This window comes from Chiloscyllium plagiosum, chromosome 33, assembly GCF_004010195.1.
Source record: "Chiloscyllium plagiosum isolate BGI_BamShark_2017 chromosome 33, ASM401019v2, whole genome shotgun sequence".
NCBI classification, from domain to species: Eukaryota; Metazoa; Chordata; class Chondrichthyes; order Orectolobiformes; family Hemiscylliidae; genus Chiloscyllium; species Chiloscyllium plagiosum.
The window spans coordinates 33,312,059-33,337,172 of record NC_057742.1 but is presented as its reverse complement, the minus strand read 5'-3'; the positions used below and the strand labels follow the sequence as shown (position 1 = coordinate 33,337,172).

At 42.1% G+C, this 25,114-nt stretch overlaps 1 protein-coding gene across 4 annotated transcripts in view; it reads left to right on the top strand.

Moving 5' to 3' along the window:
* The window catches only part of fmnl1a (formin-like 1a), a 258,801-nt gene that overhangs the window by 80,708 nt on the left and 152,979 nt on the right, over positions 1–25,114 (top strand). For all 4 annotated transcript variants that reach the window (XM_043675290.1, XM_043675287.1, XM_043675288.1 and 1 more), the window contains exon 2: positions 9,993–10,076. In XM_043675290.1, the coding sequence (XP_043531225.1) occupies positions 9,993–10,076 (84 nt within the window). The remainder of the gene's footprint in view (positions 1–9,992; positions 10,077–25,114) is intronic.

Sequence of the window (25,114 nt, the reverse complement as noted above, 5' to 3'; positions counted from 1 at the left end):
GCCATGAAACGCCACGACCAGCTATCCTTAGTAGCCGCACACGCAGACGACAAGCAACATGAATTCGACTGGGACAACACTACCATTATAGGGCAAGCCAAACAAAGAACAGCCAGGGAATTCCTAGAAGCATGGCACTCATCCACAAACTTCATCAACAAACACATAGACCTGGACCCAATATACCGGCCACTACAGCGTACAGCTGAAACTGACTACCGGAAGCGGCAGGGACAGGCCACTATAAATGCCGGAGGAAACACCACAGAAGCGCTTCACAGGAGGCTCCCAAGCACTGAGGATGTCACCTAGACAGGGGACGAAACATTTGCAACAAAAACTTCCAGCTCGGCGAACAGAACCACAGCAGTACTAGCAGTTGATGGAACTTTAAATTAAGCAATAAAATCTAGAATTAGAGGCTGATATGATGGTGACCATGAAGCCATTATTGATCATCATAAAAGCTCAATGGATTTAATAATGTCTTTCAGTGAAGGAAATCTGCTGTCGAGACCCGGTCTGGTCTACACATGATTCCAGATCCACATCGATCTTATTGACACTTAAATGACCCAGTAACAGATGGACAACAAGTGCTTACCTTACCAGTGATGTCCCAAAGAATTTAAAATAAGATTCTGGCTAAGTTGGTGTAACCCAGCCCCAAGACCCCAATATTATGCTGATGAATATAGATCATCTGCTCTCTAAGCCCAAGGTGATATAGATTGAGTCAGGACTAAGGAGGAGAGTGCAGAATGTGTAAGTGGAGAGTATTTGGAACAGTTTGACCACTGATGAAACTGAGGGTCATCACAGTTGAGATCTGCGAACACCAGACAATGAATAAGTGAGGGATTGTAAGGGGTTCAAGGTGATGGTCAAAATGTGCAAGTAGGTCCAGAAAAGGAAGAGAACAGAAGTGAAATGAGGATATGGAAATGTTGGAGGGAAACCCTTCTCACAGAGCGCTTCAGGGAACATCTCCGGGACACCCGCAAGGCTCCATGGCCGAACATTTCAATTCCCCCTCCCACTCAGCTGAGGACATGCAGGTCATGGGCCTCCTCCACTGCCACTTCCTCACCACCTGACGTCTGGAGGAAGACCGTCTCGTCTTCTGCCTCGGAACCCTTCTACCTCATGGCATCAATGTGGACTTCACCAGTTTCCTCATTTCCCCTCCTCCCACCTTACCCCAGTTCCAAACTTCCAGCTCAGCACCATCCTCATGACCAGTCCCACCTGTCAATCTTCCTTCCCACCTGTCCGCTCCACCCTCCTCTTTGACCTATCACCTTTACCCCTTCCTTTTTCCACCTATTGCACTCTCAACTACCTTCTCCCCAGCCCCACTCCCTTCCCATTTATCTCTCCACCCCCGTGGCTTCCAGCCTCATTCCTGATGAAGGGCTCCTGCCCAAAATGTCGATTTTCCTGCTCCTCGGATGTTGCCTGACCTGCTGTGCGTCTCCAGCACCACAATCTTTAGTCTAATCTCCAGCATCTGCAGTACCCACTTTTGCCTAGTGGGTGCAGCAGGGCAGACCACTACACAGGAGAAATCAGATGCTCTGTGAGTGGAATCAAACCACAAAGCCTGAGGGCAGCTCAGAGATAGTGGTGTTGGCCTAAAGTACCTGGTCAGACAACATACTCATCATGTCCTCAATCTGCACTTACTATCTGTGTACTCAGGTGCTTGCAGATCTTGAAAAGACTCATCCTGAAACTGAGGAGTTACTGAACTGTGCCAGTTTGGAGAATGGGGTATAAGATGTTCAGTGAAGCAAATTGTACTGTGACAGCTTGAGAGTCCGATTGTACTTGACTGACAATTGAGGCCTACTCATGGACTGTCTACTAATTAAGTTATACTCCCCTGTTATCACTGCAGCTTAAGGGCTAGTAATCGAGATCATTGGAATGCTGTGTATAGTTTTGATCCCCTGTTCTTGAGGAAGATGTAATTGCGTTGGATGCAGTTCAGAGAATGTTCATGAGATTAATTCCGGAGATGAAAGGCTAATTTTGTGAGGAGAGATTGAGCAGTTCGGGGCTATACGCACTTGAGTTTAGAAGAACGAGAGAAAATTTAATAAAGCCATATAAGATGCTGAAGAAGATTGACAAATTTAGATGTACAGTGGATGTTTCCCTTTGTGGGGCAATCCAGAACATGAGGTTGTAGTTTTAGGATAAAGGGGTGACAGATTTAAAACCAAGGTGAGGCGATTACTGCTTTTAAAGGGTCATGAATCTGTGGAATTTACTATCCGAAAGTGCAGACGATGCAGGGACACTGAATAACGGAAGAGACTGATGGGATTTTTAATTAGCAATGGGGTGAACGGTTGTGGGGACTGGGCAGGAAAGTGGAGTTGAGGCTGAGATGAGATTAGCCGTGATTGTACTAACTGGCGAAGCAGGCTAAAGGAGTTGAATGGATCGAGGAGTCTTATGTTCTTAAATTAATAGCTGAAATGTGTTGTCACGACCTCGGGATAATCCAACCAAAGATCAGCATCTTCAACCAACAACCTATGAACTATGATGCTCTCATTCCATGAATGAATTTTTAAAAAAGTATTTGATTACCAATAGCATAAGGGGTTATGGGGATGGTGATGGGTAAAAGGCATTGAGTGTTTGATCAGCAATGATCATAATGGAGCAGGCTCAATGCGTTCAGTTGCGTACTCCTGTTTGTATGTATCTGTGCTCCTATCTTGCATTGTTGATAGAATAGAACTTTCCCTTTTATGCCCAAGTATGGAACATTTGAACATGTTTAATGCAAGTTAATAAGCATTATTGGAGTATTTTAAATGAATTAGCATTAACACAACTTATCAATTATAGAGAATTGTACAGTGTATTTATTGAGAATTACTTCAGCTTCACCTCTGCAGATCTCTCATCAGTTATCAAGCGGCTCTCTGTTTGTATTGTATTCATACAGTGGGCCTTTGAAGTGCATTTGCCATTTACAGGATATCTGTTTTAGCATTTGATGAAAGGAAACCATTTGTATTGTGCAAAAACACAGAGACACCAATGGACAAAGAGCCAGAATCAATTTGATTCCTACTGGATGCTATTTTTAAATTGAGAAAATAGCTTCAGTCCTGAAAGGATCTGTGCCTGATTCTTTTTCTTAAATGTTGTGTTTGTGAAATGGCTCAGTGCTCAGCCCTACTGTTGGCTGTTTGTGTTCATGAGGGGAGATGGGAAGGGTCAGCAGTGTGTTCCCACGATCCTCTCTTTCCTCCTGTATAGTATTTCGCACAGGCAGATCTAGGTCCTGACGCAGCCAGCAGTATTGCATTGTATCAGTTACGCACTGCAGGGAGCTCACTTACAGAACAGAGGCAAGATTTTACCTCTGACAAGGAAGATGCTTCATATCAATAATTAAAAAGTGGAGACAAAGAGAAGAAAGAAGCTGCATTAATATAGCGTCTTTCAAAACTGCAGAGACACCAATGCACAAGGAGCCAGAATCAACTCGATTCCTACTGGATGCTATTTTTAAATTGAGAAAATGAAGTACAGTACTTTAAAATAAACTTCCTGGAAAAGGAAAGTGGACAGCCAACTCAAAAGCATTTCCTGGTAACCTGCTTTTCTTTCATTCATTCATGAGACAATGGAATCGATGGCTAGGCCAGCATGTATTATCCATCCCTAATTTCCCAGAGGGTAGTTAAGAGTCAACCAGCCACACAGGGAATGTTCTGAGGACCAAAACAGACATTGCTGAAAAAGCTCAGCAGGTCTGGCTGCATCTATGAAAATAAGTCAGAGTTAATATCAGATTCATTACTGTGGGTCTGGATTCACATGTAGGCCAGACCAGGTAAGAATAGCAGTTTCCTTCTCTGAAGGACATTAGTGACCCAGATGAATTTTTTTTCTGACAATTGACATGGTCGTCATTAGACTCTTAATTCCAGATTTTTATTGAATTCAAATTCTGCCATTTCAGTGGCGAGATTTATACCCAGGTCCTCAGAGCATTAAGTAAAAGCTGAAAGAACTGTGGATGCTGTAAATGAGAAACAAAAACAGAATGTGCTGGAAAAGCTCAGCAGGTCTGGGCAGCACCTGTGGAAAGAAATCAGTTGACATTTCGGGTCTGCTGATCTGTTCTGAGGAAGGGTCACTGGACCCGAAATATTAACCCTGTTTTGGTCCTCAGAACATTCCCTGCGTGTCTGGATTAACAGTCCAGTCATAATACCACTCAGCCATTGCCTCCCCTCGGTGGCGTTTTTTGAATAGCAAATGTGGGCCACAAGACTGGGTGAAACTCCTCTTGTCTTCTTAAAACACTGCCATGGGATCTTCCCATTGCACCTAAGAGACAGACAGGACCTCAGTATAACTTCTCATCTAACAATGAGCAACACAGCTGCCCCTCAGGACAGGACTGCAGTGGGATCTTGGTGATCTCCTCAAGTCTCTTGAATGGGAATTAAACTTACAATTTTCTGACTTTGGTGAATCGCAGTTAACACTTCAAGATTGTAATTGTGCTGTGCAAGTATTCAGCCCTGCTGTTGCAGACAGTGTAACATTTTTGTTTCTTTTACCGAAGTAACAACTGTTTTATTGACCTGCATAACTCTTTGGAAAATTCCATCACTGTAATCTGGACGGCCAATGCTACAATATAACTGGAAACTGCTACGGTGGACTTGACAATAATGAGATGAGCAGTGGGAGAAGGATGAAATCTTCCCCCTCTGTACATGGTCCGAGGCATCTCATTACTAATGATAAGTGGACGCAGATTGGCAGCAATTTATACCAAGTACAAGATGCACGGCAACAATTCTCCAAGGCCTCTTTGCCAGCCACCAAACTTTACCACCTGGAATGGACCAGGACAGCAGATACATTGGAATACCACCATCTCCAAGTTCCTTTCCAAGCAACACATTAGCCTGACTTGGAAATACATCACTGTTCCTTACCTTGTCATTGGGTCCAAATCCTGAAACTCCATCCTAACAGCATTGTGGATGAACAACAAATGATGTCCTGAATGGCATTGTCCGCTTTCTCTGATTTAACATATATCTTTATGTGTTAATAAATTTCTATTACCATTGCCAATGTACCTTTTTTCTTATTCACTCATGGGATGTGGGTGTCGCTGACTGTCCATCATTTATCGCCCGTCCCTGGTTGCCCTTGAGAAGGTGGTGACAAACTGCCTTCTTGAACCGCCGCAGTCCATGTACAATGGGTTTACACACAATGCCAATAGGGAAGGAATTCTAGAACTTTGACCCAGTGACTGTGAAGGAACACTCATATATTTCCAAGTCAGGATGGTGTGTGGCTTTGAAGGAAACTTGGAGAGGGTAATGTACCCATGTGTCTGCTGTCCTTGTCCTTCTAGCTGGAGGTGATTGTGGGTTTGGAAGGTGCCGACGAAGAATCTTTGGTGGATTTCTGCAGTGCATCTCGTAGATGGTACACACTGCTGCTGTTGAGTATTGGTAGGGGAGGGAGTGGATGCGGTGTCAATCAATTGGGTTGTTTTGTCCTGGATGGTGTCAAGCTTATTTAGCTCATTCAAGCAAATGGATTCCATCAAACTCCTGATATGTATATTATAGATGGGTGGACAGGCTTTGGAGAGTCAGGAGGTGAGTTACTTGCTACAGTGTTCCTAGTCCCTGACCTGCTCTTGTAGCCACTGATAAGTCATCGGTTTGGAATGCAATGAAAATCTAACAGTTCACAAGATTCTGGAATGGAATACTGAGCCACGCATGCTCAATGACTGAGATACAAGGAAAAGCTCTCCAATATGAAGTCTATTCTCTTAAAGTACACTCTGTGCCTGATTCTTGCCATTTAACTAGTTAACAGAAAATGACACTGAAGATCCTGAAGTTCAGGCCATTTTATAGAATCATAGAATCTCTTTCAGTGTGGAAGCAGGCCATTCAGCCCATCAAGTCCACATCAACCCTCTGAACAGCATCTCACACAGACCCACCGCCTTACTCTATCCCTGTCACTCTGCATTTCCCATGTCTCATTCATCTAATATGTGCATTCCTGGACACAATGGGCAATTTAGTATGACCAATCACCTAACCTGCACATCTTTGGACTGTGAGAGGGAACCGAAGAACCTGGAGGAAACCCACGCAGATACTGGGACAATGTGTAAACTTCACACAGGAGGTCACCTGAAGGTAAGATCGAACCTAGGTCCCTGCTACTGTGAGTCAGCAGTGCTAACCACAAGCTGAACTCTTTGGTGGCTTAAAAAATCGTACTGTTTCAACCAGAGACTATAGAGATCTTCTTTTCAGTTTAATAACCAGATGCACATGCCTTTCTTCAAATGATATTATTTGAAGATTCTTCACATCAGAGACTGTGAGGAGACAGAGACTGATAGATCAGTGAGTAATTAGGTGGAATCTAATGTGGAGAAGTATGAGGTTATTCTCTTTGATTGTATGAATAGAAAAACTGATAATTTTTTTTAAAAAAGGCTAGAAACATTTAAATGCTCTTGGGCAGAGAGACTTCGATGTACGCATGCCATATGGGGTACAGCAAACAATTAGGAAGGCAAATGGCATGTTACAAGGGCACTGAAGTACAAGAGGAAAGAAATGTTGCCATAAGTGTGCAGGGCTTCAGTGAGCCCGCCCCTGAGGTATTATTTGGAGACAAAAGAATTGCAGATGCTAGAATCCAAAATAGACAGGCAGGCGGCTGGAAGAACACAGCAGGCCAGGCAGCATCAGGAGGTGAAGACGTCAACGTTTTGATTGTAACCCTTCTTCAGGACCTGAACCATCGACTTCTCCACCTCCTGCTGCTGCCTGGCCTGCTGTGTTCTTCCAGCCTCCTGCCTGAGGTATTGTGTACAGTTTACTCTCCATGCCCATGGAAGAATATACTTATGGTGAAGATGGTACAGCAAAGGTTCATGGGATTAATTCTTGGAATGAGAGGGTTATCCCACAAAAAGAGGCGAAGTAACTTGGGCCGATGCTCTCTGCGGTGTCTTAACAGTGAGAGGTTATCTGGTCGGACAGGGTAGACACAGAGATGTTCATTCCTCTAACTAGAGAATCTAGAAAAGGGACTATGTCTCAGGACAAAATGTTGAACATCTAAGGTTGAGACTTAGCCACCAAGTTGATATGCAAAGACCCTCTGCCCACGCTTGTCAGCTTCACTTCAATCTTTGGATCGTCTCTCCTGTGGATTCTTCATTGTTGATTGTCTTCTAGTCTGAGGTAAATAGGTTTTTGATTTCTCAGAGAATCTAGAGATAGTGAGAGGCAACAAGGAAGTGTAAAGGAGGCAGAAAATCAGCTGAATGTCATATTTAATGGCAGGGCAGGCTCAAGAGAACGAATGGACGTATTGCTAATTTTCAGTGGCTCATTATGATTTATCTTTGCAAAAATATCCGGAACAAGAAGAGTCTAAAACTGACCTTAATGTTGTTCAAACCGCTACTTCGCTGATATTTGTTTTAAGAAGAACTGTAGACAGTCTTGGACAGTCAAGTAATTCAGATATTGTTCAAATACCTGAAGATTTTCATTTTAAAAACTGTAACAGTATTCATTGAGTTGTCAAATTGTCGTAGACACCCAACTGGGTTACTAATGTTTTTTTGTCATCCTTACTTGGTGTGGCATATACATGACTCCAATTTCACAACAATTTGCTCTCTCAAGGAACCTAATAAGTCACTCATTACATTGAAGAATCAGTTGCAGGGTTTGCAGAAGGTTCACCACTACCTTTGCAAGCCAATGGGACAGGAATAATGACTATCAGCCTTACCAGGAGCCTTACCTGAGAATAATGTCTTAACACTAACCTGCCAAACCCAACAAAACAAATACAGCATAAGACACAACTTTCACTAACTTCTCTCATTTTATGATCATTAATTTATGAGAACTATTATCCTAGGGTTCCATTTTTGGGTATGTTTGCTCACTTTTGATAAAAAGAAAGGAGTATGAATATGCTTTTACTTAACTAAGAGGTCCACTTGCAAAGATCATCTGCCCACTCTTCACAATTTCACAATCTCTTTCTTTACCTGGAATCCTTTGCTTCCCTCGAAGGCAATTGTCAGACTGGGGAGGCATGCAGACATCTTTAAGTCCAATGAAACCTAGCTTGAAGAAGCTGAACAGACAATTATCAGATAGTGCTCCATCAGTTGGGCCCAGAACAGGCCCCGACATTAAATAGAAGAATTTGTGGAATTATTTTCATTGATGTATAGTCAAACAGTCTCAAAGATGGAAAATACCCTACATAGTAAAATCAATTTAAGAAGAAGCTTTATAAAGAATAGTCTTCCATAATCATCTCTCAGAAACCAAAAAAAATACCATTAGTAAGTCTTGGAGTCATTTTGTATCAAACAGGATAAGACTGTTATGACTGTAGATCTCAGAGTGAGGTGCTGAATGCTCAGTAATCTCTTTGTTCGATACGAATGACATTACTTATTTAAATATCTTTTTGTTTTGAGTAGTTGGAAATTTTGTTTTCAGTGTAGTTAAATTGGAAAGAGTGCAGAAATGATTTACCAGGATGTTACCAAGATTGGAGAGTTTGATTTATAAGGAAAGGCTAAATAGGCTGGGACCTTTTTCACTAGAGTGTAGGAGGCTGAGGGGTAACATTATAGAGGTTTATAAAATCATGACAGTCATAGATGAGGTGAATAGCAAAAGTCTTTTTCCCAGGGCAGGGGAGTCCAAAACTAGAAGGCACAGGTTTAAGTTATGAGAGGAAAGATTTAAAAGGGTTTTGAAGGGCAACTTTCTCACACAGAGAGTGATGCGTGTATTTAACAAGCTGCCAGAGGAAGTGGTGGAAGAGGGTACAATTACAACTTTTAAAAGACATTTGGACAGGTACATGTGTCGGAAAGGTTTAGCGGGATATGGGCCGAACGCAGGCAAATGGGACAAGTTCTGTTTAGGAAACGTGGGCAGCATGGATGATTTGGGTTGAAGGGCCTGTTTCCAGGGCTGTATGCCTCTGTGACTCTATCTAAGCCAAAGTTAGTAGTACAGATCCAACCATTTGGCTTTTGAGAGTTGTTCCAGTGTTGATTAGACTTCACAGCACTCATATAACATTTAAACCCCAACTGACTTGCTCTTGGTATTATGACTACAATTTATAGAAGAACGGTAAGAACAATTTTTGTCACAAATCTCTAGGCTTCCACTATTTAAACTGAATAAACCAGTGAAAAAGAAATAGATGAGTTAGGTGGGGTCTGCAGACTGGATTAGCTATTTATGGGCCTCAGGCTGCAGTTTGCACACTCCTGTTTGATGAAATTTTAAAGAAAGAATTCATTGAAATTTTAGCCACATAGTAATATCTCAAAAAATTCTGTCTTTATTCATAATGTAAGAAATAGTGTATGCCATTTGTCATCTCAAGCTTTCTCTGTCATTTAAAAAGGTCATTGCTGATCTACTTTAAACACATCTTTTTGCTCTGTCCAAAAATCCCTTAATTGCCTTAAATCCTAAAAAATAGTGTTAATGTCTCCAGAGACTGTCAAATCCTGTCATTTAAAATCGTAGAGTCATGGGGTTGTACAGCATGGAAACAGACCCTTTGGTCCCACTCATCAATGCTGACCCATTTCATCTGAAGCAATGGAAATATAAGAAATCGGAGCAGCAGTAGGCTTAAAGGACTCATTTTTTCTGTGTTGAACTGCAAAATATGGTAGTTATCATATTCCTTGCAGCTTATAAAGCTCAACAAAATCTCTGTTGATGTTAAAATGACTGAGTGTATACAGAGCGCCTGTGGATTTTACCCAAGTTCTACAGATAGCCTTATTCCATGATCTTCAAAAAGGCGTTCCAGTTCTGAACAGGAATCCCTCATTTTTCACAAGTTCCTCAGCTATGATTGTAACAATCCTGTCCTCTCTTTCTCTGCAGAATTGTATGAACCTGCCTCCAGATAAGGTGAAATTGCTGAGCCAGTACGATAACGAGAAGAAATGGGAACTTATCTGCGATCAGGTAACTAGAGATTGATCTTCACTTGAATTTCATTTATCTCTTAGTGTCTTACTACATCAACTGAACAGCGATTAATTTAAATATTGTGGAAAAGACAAATTTGCTGTCAAAACTTATCATCTTGCACTCATCAGGACAAATGCAAGAATGCCAAATTGCAAGTTATCACAGCAATTTCTAACACAGGAGAAAATTGCTTTAACTGTTGACAATGTTTGCCGAGATGAAAACGCCTGCAACATCCCTTGTTTTGTAGCAATACTTATAAATGAGATAGTATGTGATTTAGGGAAGATTTGAACAGACAGCAATAGAAGAATGAGATTTAGTTACATCTGACAGTTTATTAACTTCGTCTCTGCTTAGATTTAGAAGGTCAGCTTTTCTTAGCATTTCAATCAGTCTTCAATTCTTTAAGATTGCTTGAAATTTTTATCAGCACTTCTTCTGTTGAAGATTGTCTAAGGATCCCACATCACTGATTCACTTTAATTATCAAAGGAGCCCAAATTAGCAAGTAATTTTCTCCACTGATAGCTCAGGAGGTGTGAAAGTGGTCATTCTGCCAATCATGCCATTGTACTATCTCAAACAATTCCCACTGCCTTGCTGTCTTCCTAAAACCTTATACAGCCCTCACCTTCAAATACTTGTAGCATCTTTCTTTATAAGATACATTGCTGTCTGTTTAATCCGTTCCCTGTGGAAATGCAATCTCTGCTCCACCAACTTTCCACCTAAAACTTTTCCTCATAATCTTCTTCTCACTGTCACATTGCAACATTAAATTTGTGATCCTCCAGGCAGAAAGAATGGCATTTGTTGATTCAGTCGATGTGAGTTTTTGTTTAAATCCTCATGAAATCTTCTTTGATCTATTTCTTTATCATCTTGTCCTTTCTTATCCCAGCAATATCCTGGTGAATTAATACCACATATTTCAATCTACATGAAGTAGACAGGGTGTTCTAACTGGCCAAACCATTGGCTAGTAGAAATGAATTACCCTCTTTTTCCCTTGTCTTTATGTCCACTGTTTATAAAGCTTTTGGTATTTTTTATTGTGTTTCCAGCTGCATTGGTATTTTCAACGAAATAGGTAAATGAGCCCCAGTGTCATCCCCAAAAAAGCAGGAGCTGATGGGATAGTCGAAGCTTCCACGATTGAGACCAATCAATGTTTACTGGGTCTGGGTAATGAGTCATATGGAGAAGAGATGGTTAAGTAGAGATAATGTGCAGTTCCACAAAAGTCTGATTAAATGGTGTATCTTGGGGTGGCACGGTGGCTCAGTGGTTAACACTGCTGCCTCACAGCGCCAGGGACCAGGGTTCGATTATCGGCTTGGACAACTGTCTGTGTGGAGTTTGCACGTTCTGCTTTTGTCTGCCTGGGTTTCCTCCGGATGCTCTGGTTACCTCCCACAGTCCAAAGATGTGCAAGTCAGGTGAATTGGCCATTGCGCTTTTCCAGCAACACATTTTCAGCTCTGATCTCCAGCATCTGCAGTCCTCACTTTCTCCATGCTAAATTGTCCATAGTGTAAGGTGGGTTAGTCATGGGTAAATATAGGGGAATGGGTGGGTTGCTCTTCAGAGGGTCGGTGTGGACTGTAGGGAATCTAATCTTTTCAAGAAGCAGAAAGTTCTATTCCTATTCACATCTTCCTCCTTATAACATATCCTTCAAATATACTTCCTTTGCTCATTATTTTTGCAAGATATAGTACCCCATGTTCCTTTGCAGCAAATTCTATCTGCAACTTGTCTGCCTGATCTGCTACCCCAACCTGTCCTTGAGGTCATTCTCTTTCACTCATGGAACATAGAACATTACAGCGCAGTACAGGCCCTTCAGCCCTCAATGTTGTGCTGACCTGTGAAACCAATCTGAAGCCCAACTAACCTACACTATTCCATTTTCATCCATATGTTTATCCAATGATCATTTAAATGCATTCCACACTCCTTACTACCCTCTGAGTAAAGAAACTACTTCTGACATCTGTCCTATATCTATCACACCTCAATTTAAAGCTATGTCCCCTCATGCTCTGATTACCTTATATGTCTCAATTAAGTAACCTCTCCACCTTCTTCTCTCTAATGAAAACAGTCTCAAGTCCCTCAGCCTTTCCTCATAAGACGTTCCCTGCATACCAGGCAACATCCTCGTAAATCTTCTCTGAACTCTTTCCAACCCTTCCCCACTCTTCCTATAATGTGTTGACCAGAGCTATATGCAATACTCAAAATGCGGCCATACCAGAGTTTTGTAAAGCTGCTCTGAAATTAAATCCCTCTACCAATAAAAGCTAACACACTATCTGCCTTCTTATCAACCTGGTGGCAACTTTCAGGGATCTATGTACATGGACAGCGAAATTCCTCTGCTCAACTACACGACCAAGAATCTTACCAGGAGCCAGTAATCTTCATTCCTGTTGCTCCTTCCAAAGTGAATCATCCCCGACTTTTCCGCATTAAACTCCATTGGCCACCTGTCAGCCCAGTTCTGCAGCTTATCTATGTCCTTTTGTAACCTACAGCATCCTTCAGCACTATCCACAACTCTACTGACCTTGGTGACATCTGCAAATTTACTTACCCATCCTTCTACACCCTCATCCAAGTCATTTATCGAAATGAAAAACAGCAGTGGCCCCAAAATAGATATTTGCAGTACACCACTAGTAACTGAGCTCCAGGCTGAACATTTCCCGTCAGCCACCACCCTCTGTCTTCTTTAAGCTAGCCAATTTCTGGTCCAAACCTCTAAATCACCCTCAGTCCCACGCATCTGCACTTTGTGCAATAGCCTACTGTGGGGAACCTTTTCAAATGAACTCCTGTTTGTAGAGGTCCCACATAGCCCAGAATGAGCCCCAAATATCCACGTAAGTTGGGGGTCATGGTTTCAGGCTTGCGGGAAAGGGTAACAGTGACTTACCCACCCCATCCATGCCTCTGAGTACTCTACTTGACCAGTTTCTAGTTGACTGACCTTTAGCACCAGGTGAAAGATCACTCGATCTGAAACATTAACACTGCTTCCAACCCAGATGTTGCCTTTCCTGCGGAAATCTTCCAGACTCTTGCTTTTATTCTGGATTTTCCATATCTGTAGACCTTGCTCTTCTATTAGTCAGTTAGCAGTGGAGGCAGTGAGAGTGGTCGTGAGAAAGGGAGTTAACGGGGCTTCTTAAGCCTTCTCCCTACGTCAGTCGTTATGTCCACAGATGACTTTCTTGCCCCGCTATCAATCCAGGCCCTTAAATGGTCAATAATGCCTCAACTCACCACTACCCCACTGGTCAGAGGGCGAACAGAGCATTGACTCTTGGAGCATTCCATACTCAACTCTATAATCTGAGTCGCACTGATATACCTCCTGTTCTTTTACTATCCTTTTGTTTTATATACAATGTACAAGAGTCCTGTGTGGCATTGGGTATAATGTGTTTACTAACCTATAAATGCTCTGTTCTTTATTTACTGAAACTTCTGTGATAGGATTGCGACTTTATATCTTCCTGTGTTATTGATTTGGACATGAATCTTCACCTTATTCTGTTAGCAGACAGACATCATTCAGGACTCTATTTAAGGCTGTATCCCTGGTTTGACCCTTTGTGAATGTTTTTAAATGCTTCACTTTTCTCTCTTTAGCAACATGTTGCCCTGTGTTTTAAGTCTGCCCTCCTCAAAGCATGTAGCTCAGACTCCTAGATCTGGAATTTCAATCCCTGGTGTCTGTTGATCTCAGCACATGACATTAGGAACATTAAATTTGGCTTCAGGATTAGGGAGCAGGAAATCAATAGAGTTCCATGCCGTATCATCATCCAGTGACATCCACAGAAGGTCCAAGCGTGTGGACATTGGATGAGAATAACATGTATTCCTCTGTGATGTGAACTGCCACCAAAGTCTGCTGGTCAATAATGGCCAATTGGGTTGGAGGACCCATGCCTCTACCAAGTGTTAATGCCTCCAGGAAAAGTTGTCAGTATTGTCAAATAAAAAAATAGAGATTTGAAAAGGTGGAGCTAAACTATGAATACAGAACGAACTACGCCAGAAACTATTTAAAGTCATAAAGCTGTACAGCACGGAAACAGACCCTTCAGTCCAACTCGTCCAGCTATTCTAAATTAATCTAGCCCCATTTGGTAGCATTTGGCCCATATCCCTCTACACCCTTCCTATTCATATACCCATCTAGATCCCTTTTAAATGTTGCAATTGTACCAGCCTCCACCACTTCCTCTGACAGCTCATTCCATACACTTATCACCCTCTGTATTAAAAAGTTGGCCCTTAGGTCCCTTTTAAATCTTCTCCTCTCACTTTTAAATCTATGCCTTTTAGTTTTGGACTCCCCTATCCTGGGGAAAAGGTCTTGGCTGTTCACCCTATCCGTGCCCCTCATGATTTTATAAACCTCCATAAGGTCACCCCTCAGCCTCTGACACTTCAGAGAAAACAGCTCCCAACCTGTTCAGCCTCTCCCTGTAGCTCAAACCCTCCAAACCTGGCAACATCCTTCTCAACCTTTTCTGAACCCTTTCAAGTTTCACAACACCCTTCCTATAGCAGGGGGACCAGAACTGAACACAGTATTTCAAAAGTGGCCTAACCATTGTCTGTGGAAATTCCAAACATGAAGCCCTTAAATGAGGTTAAGAATGATTATGGCAGGGTGACAAAGGAGTGTCCTGTTGATCCAATTGGGAATCCTAAATGAGGCACAGATTTCCACATTGCCAATGGTATTTGGAACCATACAGCTGGGAGCAATAGAGAAGCTTTGTATCAATGAAATGACTATGTTTATATCATCACTTTCTGCAATACAGCACAGAACAGACTAGGCCGTGAATGAGTCACATCTTCCTCCTTCTGCCCAACATCATGTCAAAAGCCCCTTGCAAACTTCATTATTCTTTATTAATTTTTTTTACACACTCTACTTTTTGCAAAAGAAAATCAGTCAAACCTTTTATTCATTTGCCATCTGCAGAATTCCATCAAGCCTGCTGGTGGAATTAATATATTCTCCTCATAACACTGTTTTGGAAATCAGATCATTATTGCTATTCAGCTGCAGCTCTGTGGGTTTTAGTAGCTGCTTAACTAATATTTGAAAATGCAAATGATAATTCACATGTTCATACCCAGCAACAGCAAAGAGAATTTATTCAAGGATCAGCTGAACCAAAAAAATATTTACAGTCAAATTTTATCTCTGATTCTTTTAATGACAAGTTCCGAACTCATGGCTGGGACAATTACAGAGATGCACCAAAATATTGTCTCAAACAAAGCCAGTTCTCTTGATGCTTGAAATAGAAAGACATCAGAATAGGTTTGGGAGATCTTCATTTAATGTGGAATTTTCCTGTCCACTTTTCTGAAGGATTTGTGAGTTATCTTGGGGAGCAATTCCTTGGCAGTTCTCCTTGAGCAGGTAGCCTTTTCTTGAGGTTTGGGCCAAGACAGAGAATATCTGAGAACTAGTCAGGTATTGTAGATGGGCCTACTGTTATCATCAGGTGCAAACATATGATCAAGGAATGAGAGTTGGTCTTTTGAGTCTGCTCTGCTGTGCAATAGGATCATGGCTGTTCTTATTTTAACCTCCAACTCTACACTCTTGCATATCCACAATAATTTATTATTCCCTAGGTAATCAGAAATTTATCTACCTCAAAAATATTGAAAGATTCTGCTTCCACAGCCTTTTGAGGAATTCTAAAGACTCCCAACCCTCTGAGGGATAAAATGTTTCCATGACTCTGGCTTAAATGGGTGACCTTTTTAAACAATCATCCTTAGTCTTAGATTCTTTCTGAAAAGAAAACATCCTTTCGCCATCCATCCTTCTCAAATACTTCAGGATCCTATGTGTTTCAAATAAGTTACCTCTGACTTTTCCTAACTCCAGAGGATACAGGCCTGGCCTCTCTAGCACTTTTGCATGAGGCAATCCATTCATTCCAGGTATTAATCCAGTAAACCTTCTCTGAACTGCTTCCAACACATTAACATCCTTCCTTAAGTACGGTGGCCAGTATTGCATTCAGTACTCCCAGATGCAGTCTCACAAACACCCTGTATAACTGAAGCGTATCGTCAGCAATCAATAGTTTTAACGCAAGTAGGAGTGATTATTGATTCAGGGGCATTCCAAATTGTGAGTCATGGCTGTAACCCTGAATTCAGTTGGAAAGTGAACTGCCTTTTCATTAGAATATGTCCCATAGGTCAAGGCTCACAGAATCATAGAACTCCTACAGTGTGGTCTATTTGAAGCCACACCAACCTTCCAGAGAGCATTCCACCCAAACCCACGCTTTAAACCTGCATTTCCCACAGCTAATCCACCTAACGTACATATCCTTGGACTGTGGCAGGAAACCAGAGCAAACCCACACAGACACGGGGAGAATGTGCAAACTTCATACAGACAGTTGTCCGAGGCTGGATTTGAACCTGGGTCCCTGGCGCTGTGAGGCAGCAGTGCTAACCACTGAATCACCTGTTGACTCAGTACACCATTGCTGTGTAGAGATGGTTACTAACTGTAACAGTGTAGGGAAGAGTGCATGTTTACCTTCTAATTATTTTGTGCATGGGTTCGTGAAAGCCGTTTGAAAACTAACTTTCAAGAGGCAAGTGGATTAGTAGTAAAGGGGAAGAAAATGACATGGTTGTGGGGTTAGCAGGAAGGTGGGGCTAATTGGTGACCTCATTCAAAGAGTTGATACAGGCCTAATGAGCCAAATGGCCTACCCCTGTACTGTATCATTCTTTCTCTTAGGCAACTGCAGCTCTTTGAGAGTGAAACGTACACGGCTATAGATTTGTCTGGATTGTGCTTCGTGTCTCCTCAACTCCTGAAGGTTAAATTGGATGAGAACTCTGCACCATTTTGACATCATTGTGATTGCCACAATCAATCAACAGTTGCTGAAATTTTTGGCATCTGAAGTTTTTAGTGTTCCCTGACGGGTTAGCAGGGTTGCATTTACATCTTGTAAGGAGCAAGATAATGGAGGTGCCTGTTTCGTGTGCTCTGGTTATCCGCAAGATGACTGCGGTTAACCAACACATACTTACCAAATGGCTGCGCTCTTCTCTTGGCTTCCAGCATCTCAGCTGCCAGGATGTGGATAGTTAATGTAGCTTTCTAGTGGAAAGTGATGGTCTAGTTGATTGGGTTAGTCATTCATAGGGCAGTGTATTCCACTCTCCCATTACTGTTGGAAAGTGGCAGCTCCACTGTTCAGTGTTATTTTGAAATATTATTTATAGCAATGGTTTTGGATCTTTTGTTTGGTTAAGGAACCCAATAACATATTGTGAAATCCTGCAGAACCCCAACTCCTTCTCCCTCATCCCTTCCATCTTTACAAGGGCAATTAGGAATGGACAATAAATATTGGCCTAGCCAGCCACACCCTCATCAAATAAAACCAGTTCTAATAACAATTAGAATAAAGTTGAACTCTTGAACAAATTAATGAAAATATGAAACAAAGGGCCATAATTAATTAATGTTAGCACAATATACCGTGAAGTATTTTAAAAATTAACACAATTTTGAATGACATGGGCTGTGGTGTGGAAAGTTACAGAATAGTGAGAGAAGTCTGGCAAGGCCTATCTCAATGTCAGGGATATTTTGCTGCATCTTTTAACTACATTCTGGATGTTGAGACTAGTTTCTCTCTTTTGAGTAATGAGGTGTTTGTTGAGGGGGATTATTGTTGTGAACAACCTTATTAACCACACATTTTGTCGAATTAATAATCAGGGTTCTATTGTACCACTGCCCCAGACAAACTAGACGCCAAGAATTCTGAACATGGAGGTCAAAGCAGGTACCTGGCGACTTCCCTTGACTGTGAAGTTCCCAGGTTTCTGACAGGGCATCAGCATCTCGGAGCATGCTCTGGGCATTGGCTACATTCACCCCTTATCCATGGACATTGGAATCTGACATACACTAACCTCTAACAATCCTCAGGGCACATCTTCGGTTCATCTGCAGCATGCTTCTGTACTGCAGTGCTGTACTTCTGGATGCAACTACCGCTGCAAAGCTGCAGCAATGCTTAGCATTGAGCTCATGGACTGAACCAGGCAGCATTTCCAGTGTTCCCTTAGCACTTATCCAATTTGACCCAACCTGAATTCTCTCAGCATTCCAGCCTTGCCTCGTCCCTCTGTTGGAGTTTGCAAATTCCAGTACTGCAGTCATTTAACACTGATATAAAGCCAGGAAGTTTGACCTGGTTAGCTGCAGTACTCGATCAAGTCAAGGAGGGTAACCTTAGGTCAGGGTTCATGTTCAGTCTTTTAAAGTGGGTGCTGATGCAAGGGATGCTGGTCCATTCCAGGATATCCCAGCAGTGGCATGTTGTTTCGGTATGGCACAGGGTAGATTGGATCCAGAATCAAAAGAGAAGAGAGGTAGGGCAGGCAACTAATGAGCCAAGGTTGGTAAGATGCGGTGAGAGGACTTGCTAGGCCAAGCGGAGAGAAACATTCCATAAAGCTTGACAGAAATGACACTTGGTCCAAACTGCTCCACTGACAAACACTTTATTGGCATGCATTAGGTACCATTTGTCGGGTGCCTCTTTGCTGTGCTAACATCAGAGAAGAATATTCACCTGATTGATAGTGGAATTTCAAAGAGCTCAACCCCATATTCTGTGCTTCAATGTGCCCACATATTCTGCACATTAGTAAGGTTATTCCACGGTCAACTTAGATTTGTTGTCAGTAGCAGAATCGCAGTCTCTCTCAGTGTAGCACAGTTTGGGTCGTGAATCATTGAAAATTGAACACTTGAAGCACAAAGCTACATGGAAACCGTGTGGAGATAGGGAATGGCCTCACTATTTGCTGTATTATGCCACAGTAACATTACCACAGAGTTTTTGTGTCTGTTGGTTATTGTTGTATTAACATAAGGCCATTGATTTCCAATAAATGTTCATTCTTGCAATTTCTGTCCTCCTTCTAATGAAGTTGCAGACTTACATATTTTGACACAAGGAAACACCCGGTAATATTCTCACTAAAACAGTTACTTTGTCGTGTCTGACTCAAGGCTTTGAGTGACAGGAGGCCGGTTGACTGTAACAGGCGCCACGGCTGGGTTTCTCACTCTCCCCTAAATGGGCACCTCTGTTTGCTTGGCCCTTTTATAGAGGCCGGATAAAGGTGACCTGGAGCAAGGGGGCCTGGCTGCCTCTGACCTCCTGTTATAAAGACAGTGTGAAGAATGATACAGTGCTGACCTGAGATCAAACCTGAGGGTGTCCCCTTCTGTGTGAGTTTATGAACTAACTCCTAACCCTTGTATCTCCGTGGACAGGAGAGTGTAGGGAACTCCTGGCCAATGTACTACTAGGAATGTTAAAAAACCTTTTTCTTCTGCTTCCTGTCCAGCAGTTGGCATACCATTGCCACAACTGGGTAAACCAGCAGTGGAAGATGACAGTGGTTTAGGATAGACCTTCGCAAATGGACAGCATGGGAGACTGCAAGTCAGGTCTGGGAGCGAGTTATAAAGTCTTAGAGATCTCTGGCATGGACATAGGCCCTTCTGCCCAATTTGTCCATGGCACCCAGTTTTCACAATTTAAGCTAGTCCCAATTGCCTGTGAATTGTCCATATCCCTCCACACCTCTCCTATCCATGTACCTGTCTAAATGACAAAATGGTACAAGTGTGGGGTGGGGGCAGTGACTAGAGACAGGGGAGAGAATGACCGTGATGGCAGACGTGAAGATTGGGAACCATGCCTGTCTCTTCTTTTTTTTCTCTGAGTCCTGACGTCAATCGGGAATCTAACGACCTCTCTGATTATAATATGTTCAACAGGTCCGGCCTCACTGTGCTTTTGCAAAGTGTGTCTGGTTAGTGAGTGTGGATGCAGAGAAAGAATCGATGTAGATGCTCTGGTCATTTTTGTATGAGGTGGAGAAAGAAAATTGAAGAGTAGCTTTCAAAAGGAAAGGAATTCCTTGAGGAGCAGGCCAGCTCCTCCTGACCCACCGGAGTCGCCATCTTCCATCTCCCTTTCACAGTCGCTATGCACCCGTGTCCATTTTAAATCAGATTCCCTTCTTTTCTTTGAGCACACCTCTATGGAGCGGTTAGGGAAGATTTATTCCATAATAAGCACTGTGCAAATTCGGGTTGTCATAAAACAGTTATTTGTATTTTACATTCTGCACTGGTTTAAATATGTGGACAGATCATCTACCCTGTCTGAGGCAAGACATTTATACTATTGAAAACAGTAATGAACATGAATACATTGCATTAGGGATACAATCTCTGTTTTTTACCATACTCTCCATTCCCCTGACCCCAACTCTTCCCTGTTAAGGACTAATATCAAGGCCAGTATTTCAATTTTGTTTCCTACTTATATTGATCAGCTACCTTCATTCATACACCTATAAATCGTTAATGCCAGACACTGCACTTATGGTAAAGCACCATGTATGGTTAAGTATTTCACACAGACCCCAGCAGCCACTCTGAGGCAAAGGAATGCAGTAAGCAATGAAAGTGTGAGATTGTTCTCCTTTGCCTTCACCATCATCCTGCCATTTGAAGACCAAACATTAACCTGCCTGATGCGCAACGGATGATTTTGTTCAAACCAACTTCACTGTTTGTGGCAAAAACAGAAATAGCTGGGGAAACCCAGTAGGTCCGGCAGCATCTGTGGAGAGAAAGCAGAGTCAACACTTCAGATCCAGTGATCCACTTTCAAATTTCCAGCATCCGTAGGTTTTTTTTTTATGTTTAGCATTCCCTTCTTGTGGACCTGGCACGTTTATTTTTATCTTTGCTGACTGTTGTCATTTGCTTTGCTTTGATGTACTGCTGGTTTTCCTGATACATCACCTCTCAATTTGTGCGCCTCTTTACTGTATCTGGTACATCATTCTGCAACAACAAAGGAGTTGGCAAACTGCGGTGTTCTTTTGCATAACAGAGAGCCGGAGATCACTGAATGTAAGATCAGAAAGGCCTCCCGTTTGATCTGAAGGTACTCTAATTGCCCACATTTTGGTGGTGAAATGGGACAGTGATCATGCGTAGATGTTGAATAAGCACTGTCCCAGGTTTAGCTGAGATGCTGCCCACTATCAGGAGCATGTATAAGCTGAATGGCCACTGGATTGGCAGGGTATGCGTGACATTTGTTGAACTGCCCCACAGCAAGAAACTGGTGTTGAGAAGAAGATTGGTAAGTAAGTTAAAAGGAAGGAAATGCAGAATATAAAATACAATTAACCGTTTTACAACAATCTGAATTTACACAGCACTTATGGAATAAATCTTCCCCAAGCACCTTAAAGAAGTGTGATCAAAGAAAACTATGTGAAACTTATTAGGGTATCTCAGACCAATGATGTTCAGCCATGGGTTCAACGCCTGGCTATTCACCTTTGGAACCAAAAAGATGTAAATCCAAGTATCTTTTTAGAGTTGAAAAGTCAGAAACCACAGAGATTCAAAGAGAGTTAAGGGTTGAAGTTCACAGATCTCTAAAATATTGTAATTAGCTTCAGAAAACAATGGGAAAAACTAATAGCCTTTAGAGTTAGAGTATGGAATATAAAGGGATGGATTTACTACAGTTATGAAAGGTCTTGTTAAATCACATTTGGAATACTTTGAACAGCTCCAGGTTGGAAAAGGACATGTAAGGAATTCCGAGTAGGTTCACTGAAATATTAACAATATTCAAAGAATTTAGGATGAGGGTTTATGACATATGTTAGACTGTATTCCCTGGATGAGGGAAGATTAAGGGGTGATGTAATTGAGATTCTTTTAGGATCTTCAAAATAATTAATAAGACAAATAGAGATAAACTTTGACTGCTATTGAGGGAGTTGAGGGCAAGCAGACAGTAGGAATAATTTTTGTCTGCTCATGCAGGCTGGAATTGGAATTCAAAATACATTGTTTATTTTTGCCATCCAGAAAACAATTCCTTGCACCTTCCCAAACCCATGCTATTTGCATGCGGCTTTCTCATCCATCATAAAGGACTTGTTTGCAACATGTACACACACCATTTCCAAGTGCTGAGCCCCCAATGTGAGGATTAGGGAAGAATTACTTCCTGCACAGTGCTTTGTTGTGCAGGTACTAGCTTTAAGTACCTCCTTGAAGAGTTGAGAACCACTGGGCAAAGTCTGCTATGACATTCTAAGAGGTAAGTGTACAATGTTTTGACACCTTCAAATGTCACTATTGGGATAGTGTATTATATTGCAATTGTTTATTTTATTGAATAGCTCATAGAGTGTTCTGACCTGCAATTGAAGATTGCATTTACTATCATTGTGTAAGCATTGCCATGTATTAGAGTACTTTTTCCAATGGAGAAAGTACCAAAATGCATCAAAACTGTTGAGAAATACACTAAGAAAATGTCCTATCATGTATTGGACAATGAATCAAACCTACAGATGTGTTTTACCTTAGGAAAAGCCACATTGCTTTTGAACATCGAAACAAAAATCTAAGGACATGTCTCATTGATTGACAGCCAGTCATCATTGAAATGGAAAGGTTACCCTATCTTTTTCAATTTGATACAATAATTGGTTAGTTGTGGTTATTATTAATGCTTTTCTCAGCTCCAAAGGTTCAGAAAGGCCTGAGCTCCGCAGGTGGGCTATTACTGAGTAATACTTTAAAGAGGATCTTGTAATATAATGTGCATTTTACGTAATTTGCTGAGTGCACAGAGCTGTTTGTTTGCATAGTGTTATGGCCATTTAAGAGATTAAGCGTTTCTTGTGTTGGGGAGATTTAGTTGGGAGGTCATGTTGCCGCTGTACAGGACATTGGTTAGGCCACTTTTGGAATATTGCATGCAGTTATGGTCTCCTTCCTGTCGGAAGGATGTTGTGAAACCTGAAAGGGTTCAGAAAAGATTTACAAGAATGTTGCCAGGGTTGGAGGATTTGAGCTACAGGGAAAGGCTGAATAGGCTGGGGCTGATTTCCCTGGAGCATTGGAGGCTGAGGGGTGACCTTACAGAGGTTTATAAAATCATGAGGAGAATTGATAGGATAAATCGACAAAGTCTCTTCCCTGGGGTGGGGGAGCCCAGAACTAGAGGGTATAGGTTTAGGGTGAGAGGGGAAAGATATAAAAGAGACTTAAGGGGCAACTTTTTCACGCAGAGGATGGTACTTGTATGGAATGAGCTGCCAGAGGAAGTGGTGGAGGCTAACATGATAGCAACATTTAAAAGGTATCTAGATGGGTATATGAACAGGAAAGGTTTGGAGGGATATGGGCCAGGTGTTGGTAGGTTGGCCTAAATTGGCTTGGGATATCTGTTTGGCATGGACAAGTTGGACCAAAGGATCTGTTTTCATGCTGTAAAACTCTATGACTCTGTGAGATTTCTGAATCAGAGCTTTATTGGACAGGTTTAATTTTTTTTCACATCTACTGTTAAAATAATTCCTACCAATAAGTCCTGGGACCTGTACATAGAACACAATGGATGAAGATATATGGGAATCATTGAGGAAATATGAGGTGTTGTGGGTTCTTGAGAGGTCATAGGCTATCATCGAGGACCTGAAGTGATCTTGAGGTTACATGAGATTATGAGAGAGCAACATGAAAACATGGGAGAAAAGAGGAGATGCTGACTAACACGGGGAATATGAATGGGAATGGGTGATTTGAGGGGACATGGAGGATCTGAGGGAACAAGGCGAGGGTCATTGGGATATATGCAATAACACGGTGATGTGTGTGATTAGAGGGTCTTTAAACAATGGTGAGAGGTGGACTGCATTCTCCAAGATCTGTTCCTTTTGGAGAATCCTTTTGAATATTGTGATCCAAGCTCATGTTTCACACACCGTCGTAACCGTTAAGCACATAACCTTAAAATCCAAGCCCCCGGTGAGTCAGAAGAGGAGTAGGTAAATATTTTACATAGAGAGTAATAGAAATGTGGAAAATGTTCTGCCAAAAAACATTAGATGATACTTTGATTATTCTGCAATTGGTAGATTTCCTATAGTAGGCAAACACATGGAAGGATGTGGAGCTAAGGCAGCCAGGTGCAGTCAGAATACAGACAAGCCCTGATGTGAGTGAATGTGGAGCAGACTCAAGGCACCTGATGTCCTGCTCTGCTCCTACATGGATCACAGCTGATGGGGAGATGTGGTTAACTGTGAAAGTCAGACTACCAGCTGTGGACACTAACTGGGCTCAAATATGAAAAAAACAGGAGGTGGGGAATGTTCCAGCCCCTGTGGGGTAGGGTCATCAGCAGCACACAAACTGACATAGGCTGAAGCAGCCTCTCACCCTTGGAAGGAGAACTGGGATCCATCTCATTTTTAAGCTGTGATGTTTGGTATTTAAATTACATAAACACAGACACTCGCACTCAGTCTCTCTCGCTCTCACACACACGCACACTTTCTGCCTATCTGTATGCCTCTCACACACTCTCTCCCGCTTACTCTCACTCACTCGTTTACACACACACGTGCACTCACACCACTTACACACTTACCCACTCTGTCTCACACTCACTCTCACACGCAGTCACTCTCGCACTCGTTCTCCTGCACTCACTCTCACTCACGCACATACTCATTCTTTTTCTCTCTCTCTCTCACACACACTCTCTTTCTGCCTGTCTGTCTCTCTCTTATTCTCATTCTTTCTCTCTCAGTCACTCACTCACACATTTGCACACACACATGCACTCTCATTCACACTCATGCACATACCCAGTCACTCTGTCACACTCACTCCCGCACTCATTCTCCCGCATTCACACACAGACTCATTACCTCCCTCTCTCACGCACACACACACTGCTGCATTATCACAGACTGGCAAGATGTCATGTGGAAAAGATAAATTTGTCAGTGAAGGAATTAGAAAGAGCAAAGATAAATCCTTTGAAAATGAAGTGTGGAGCTTAATTTTTTTTTCCAGC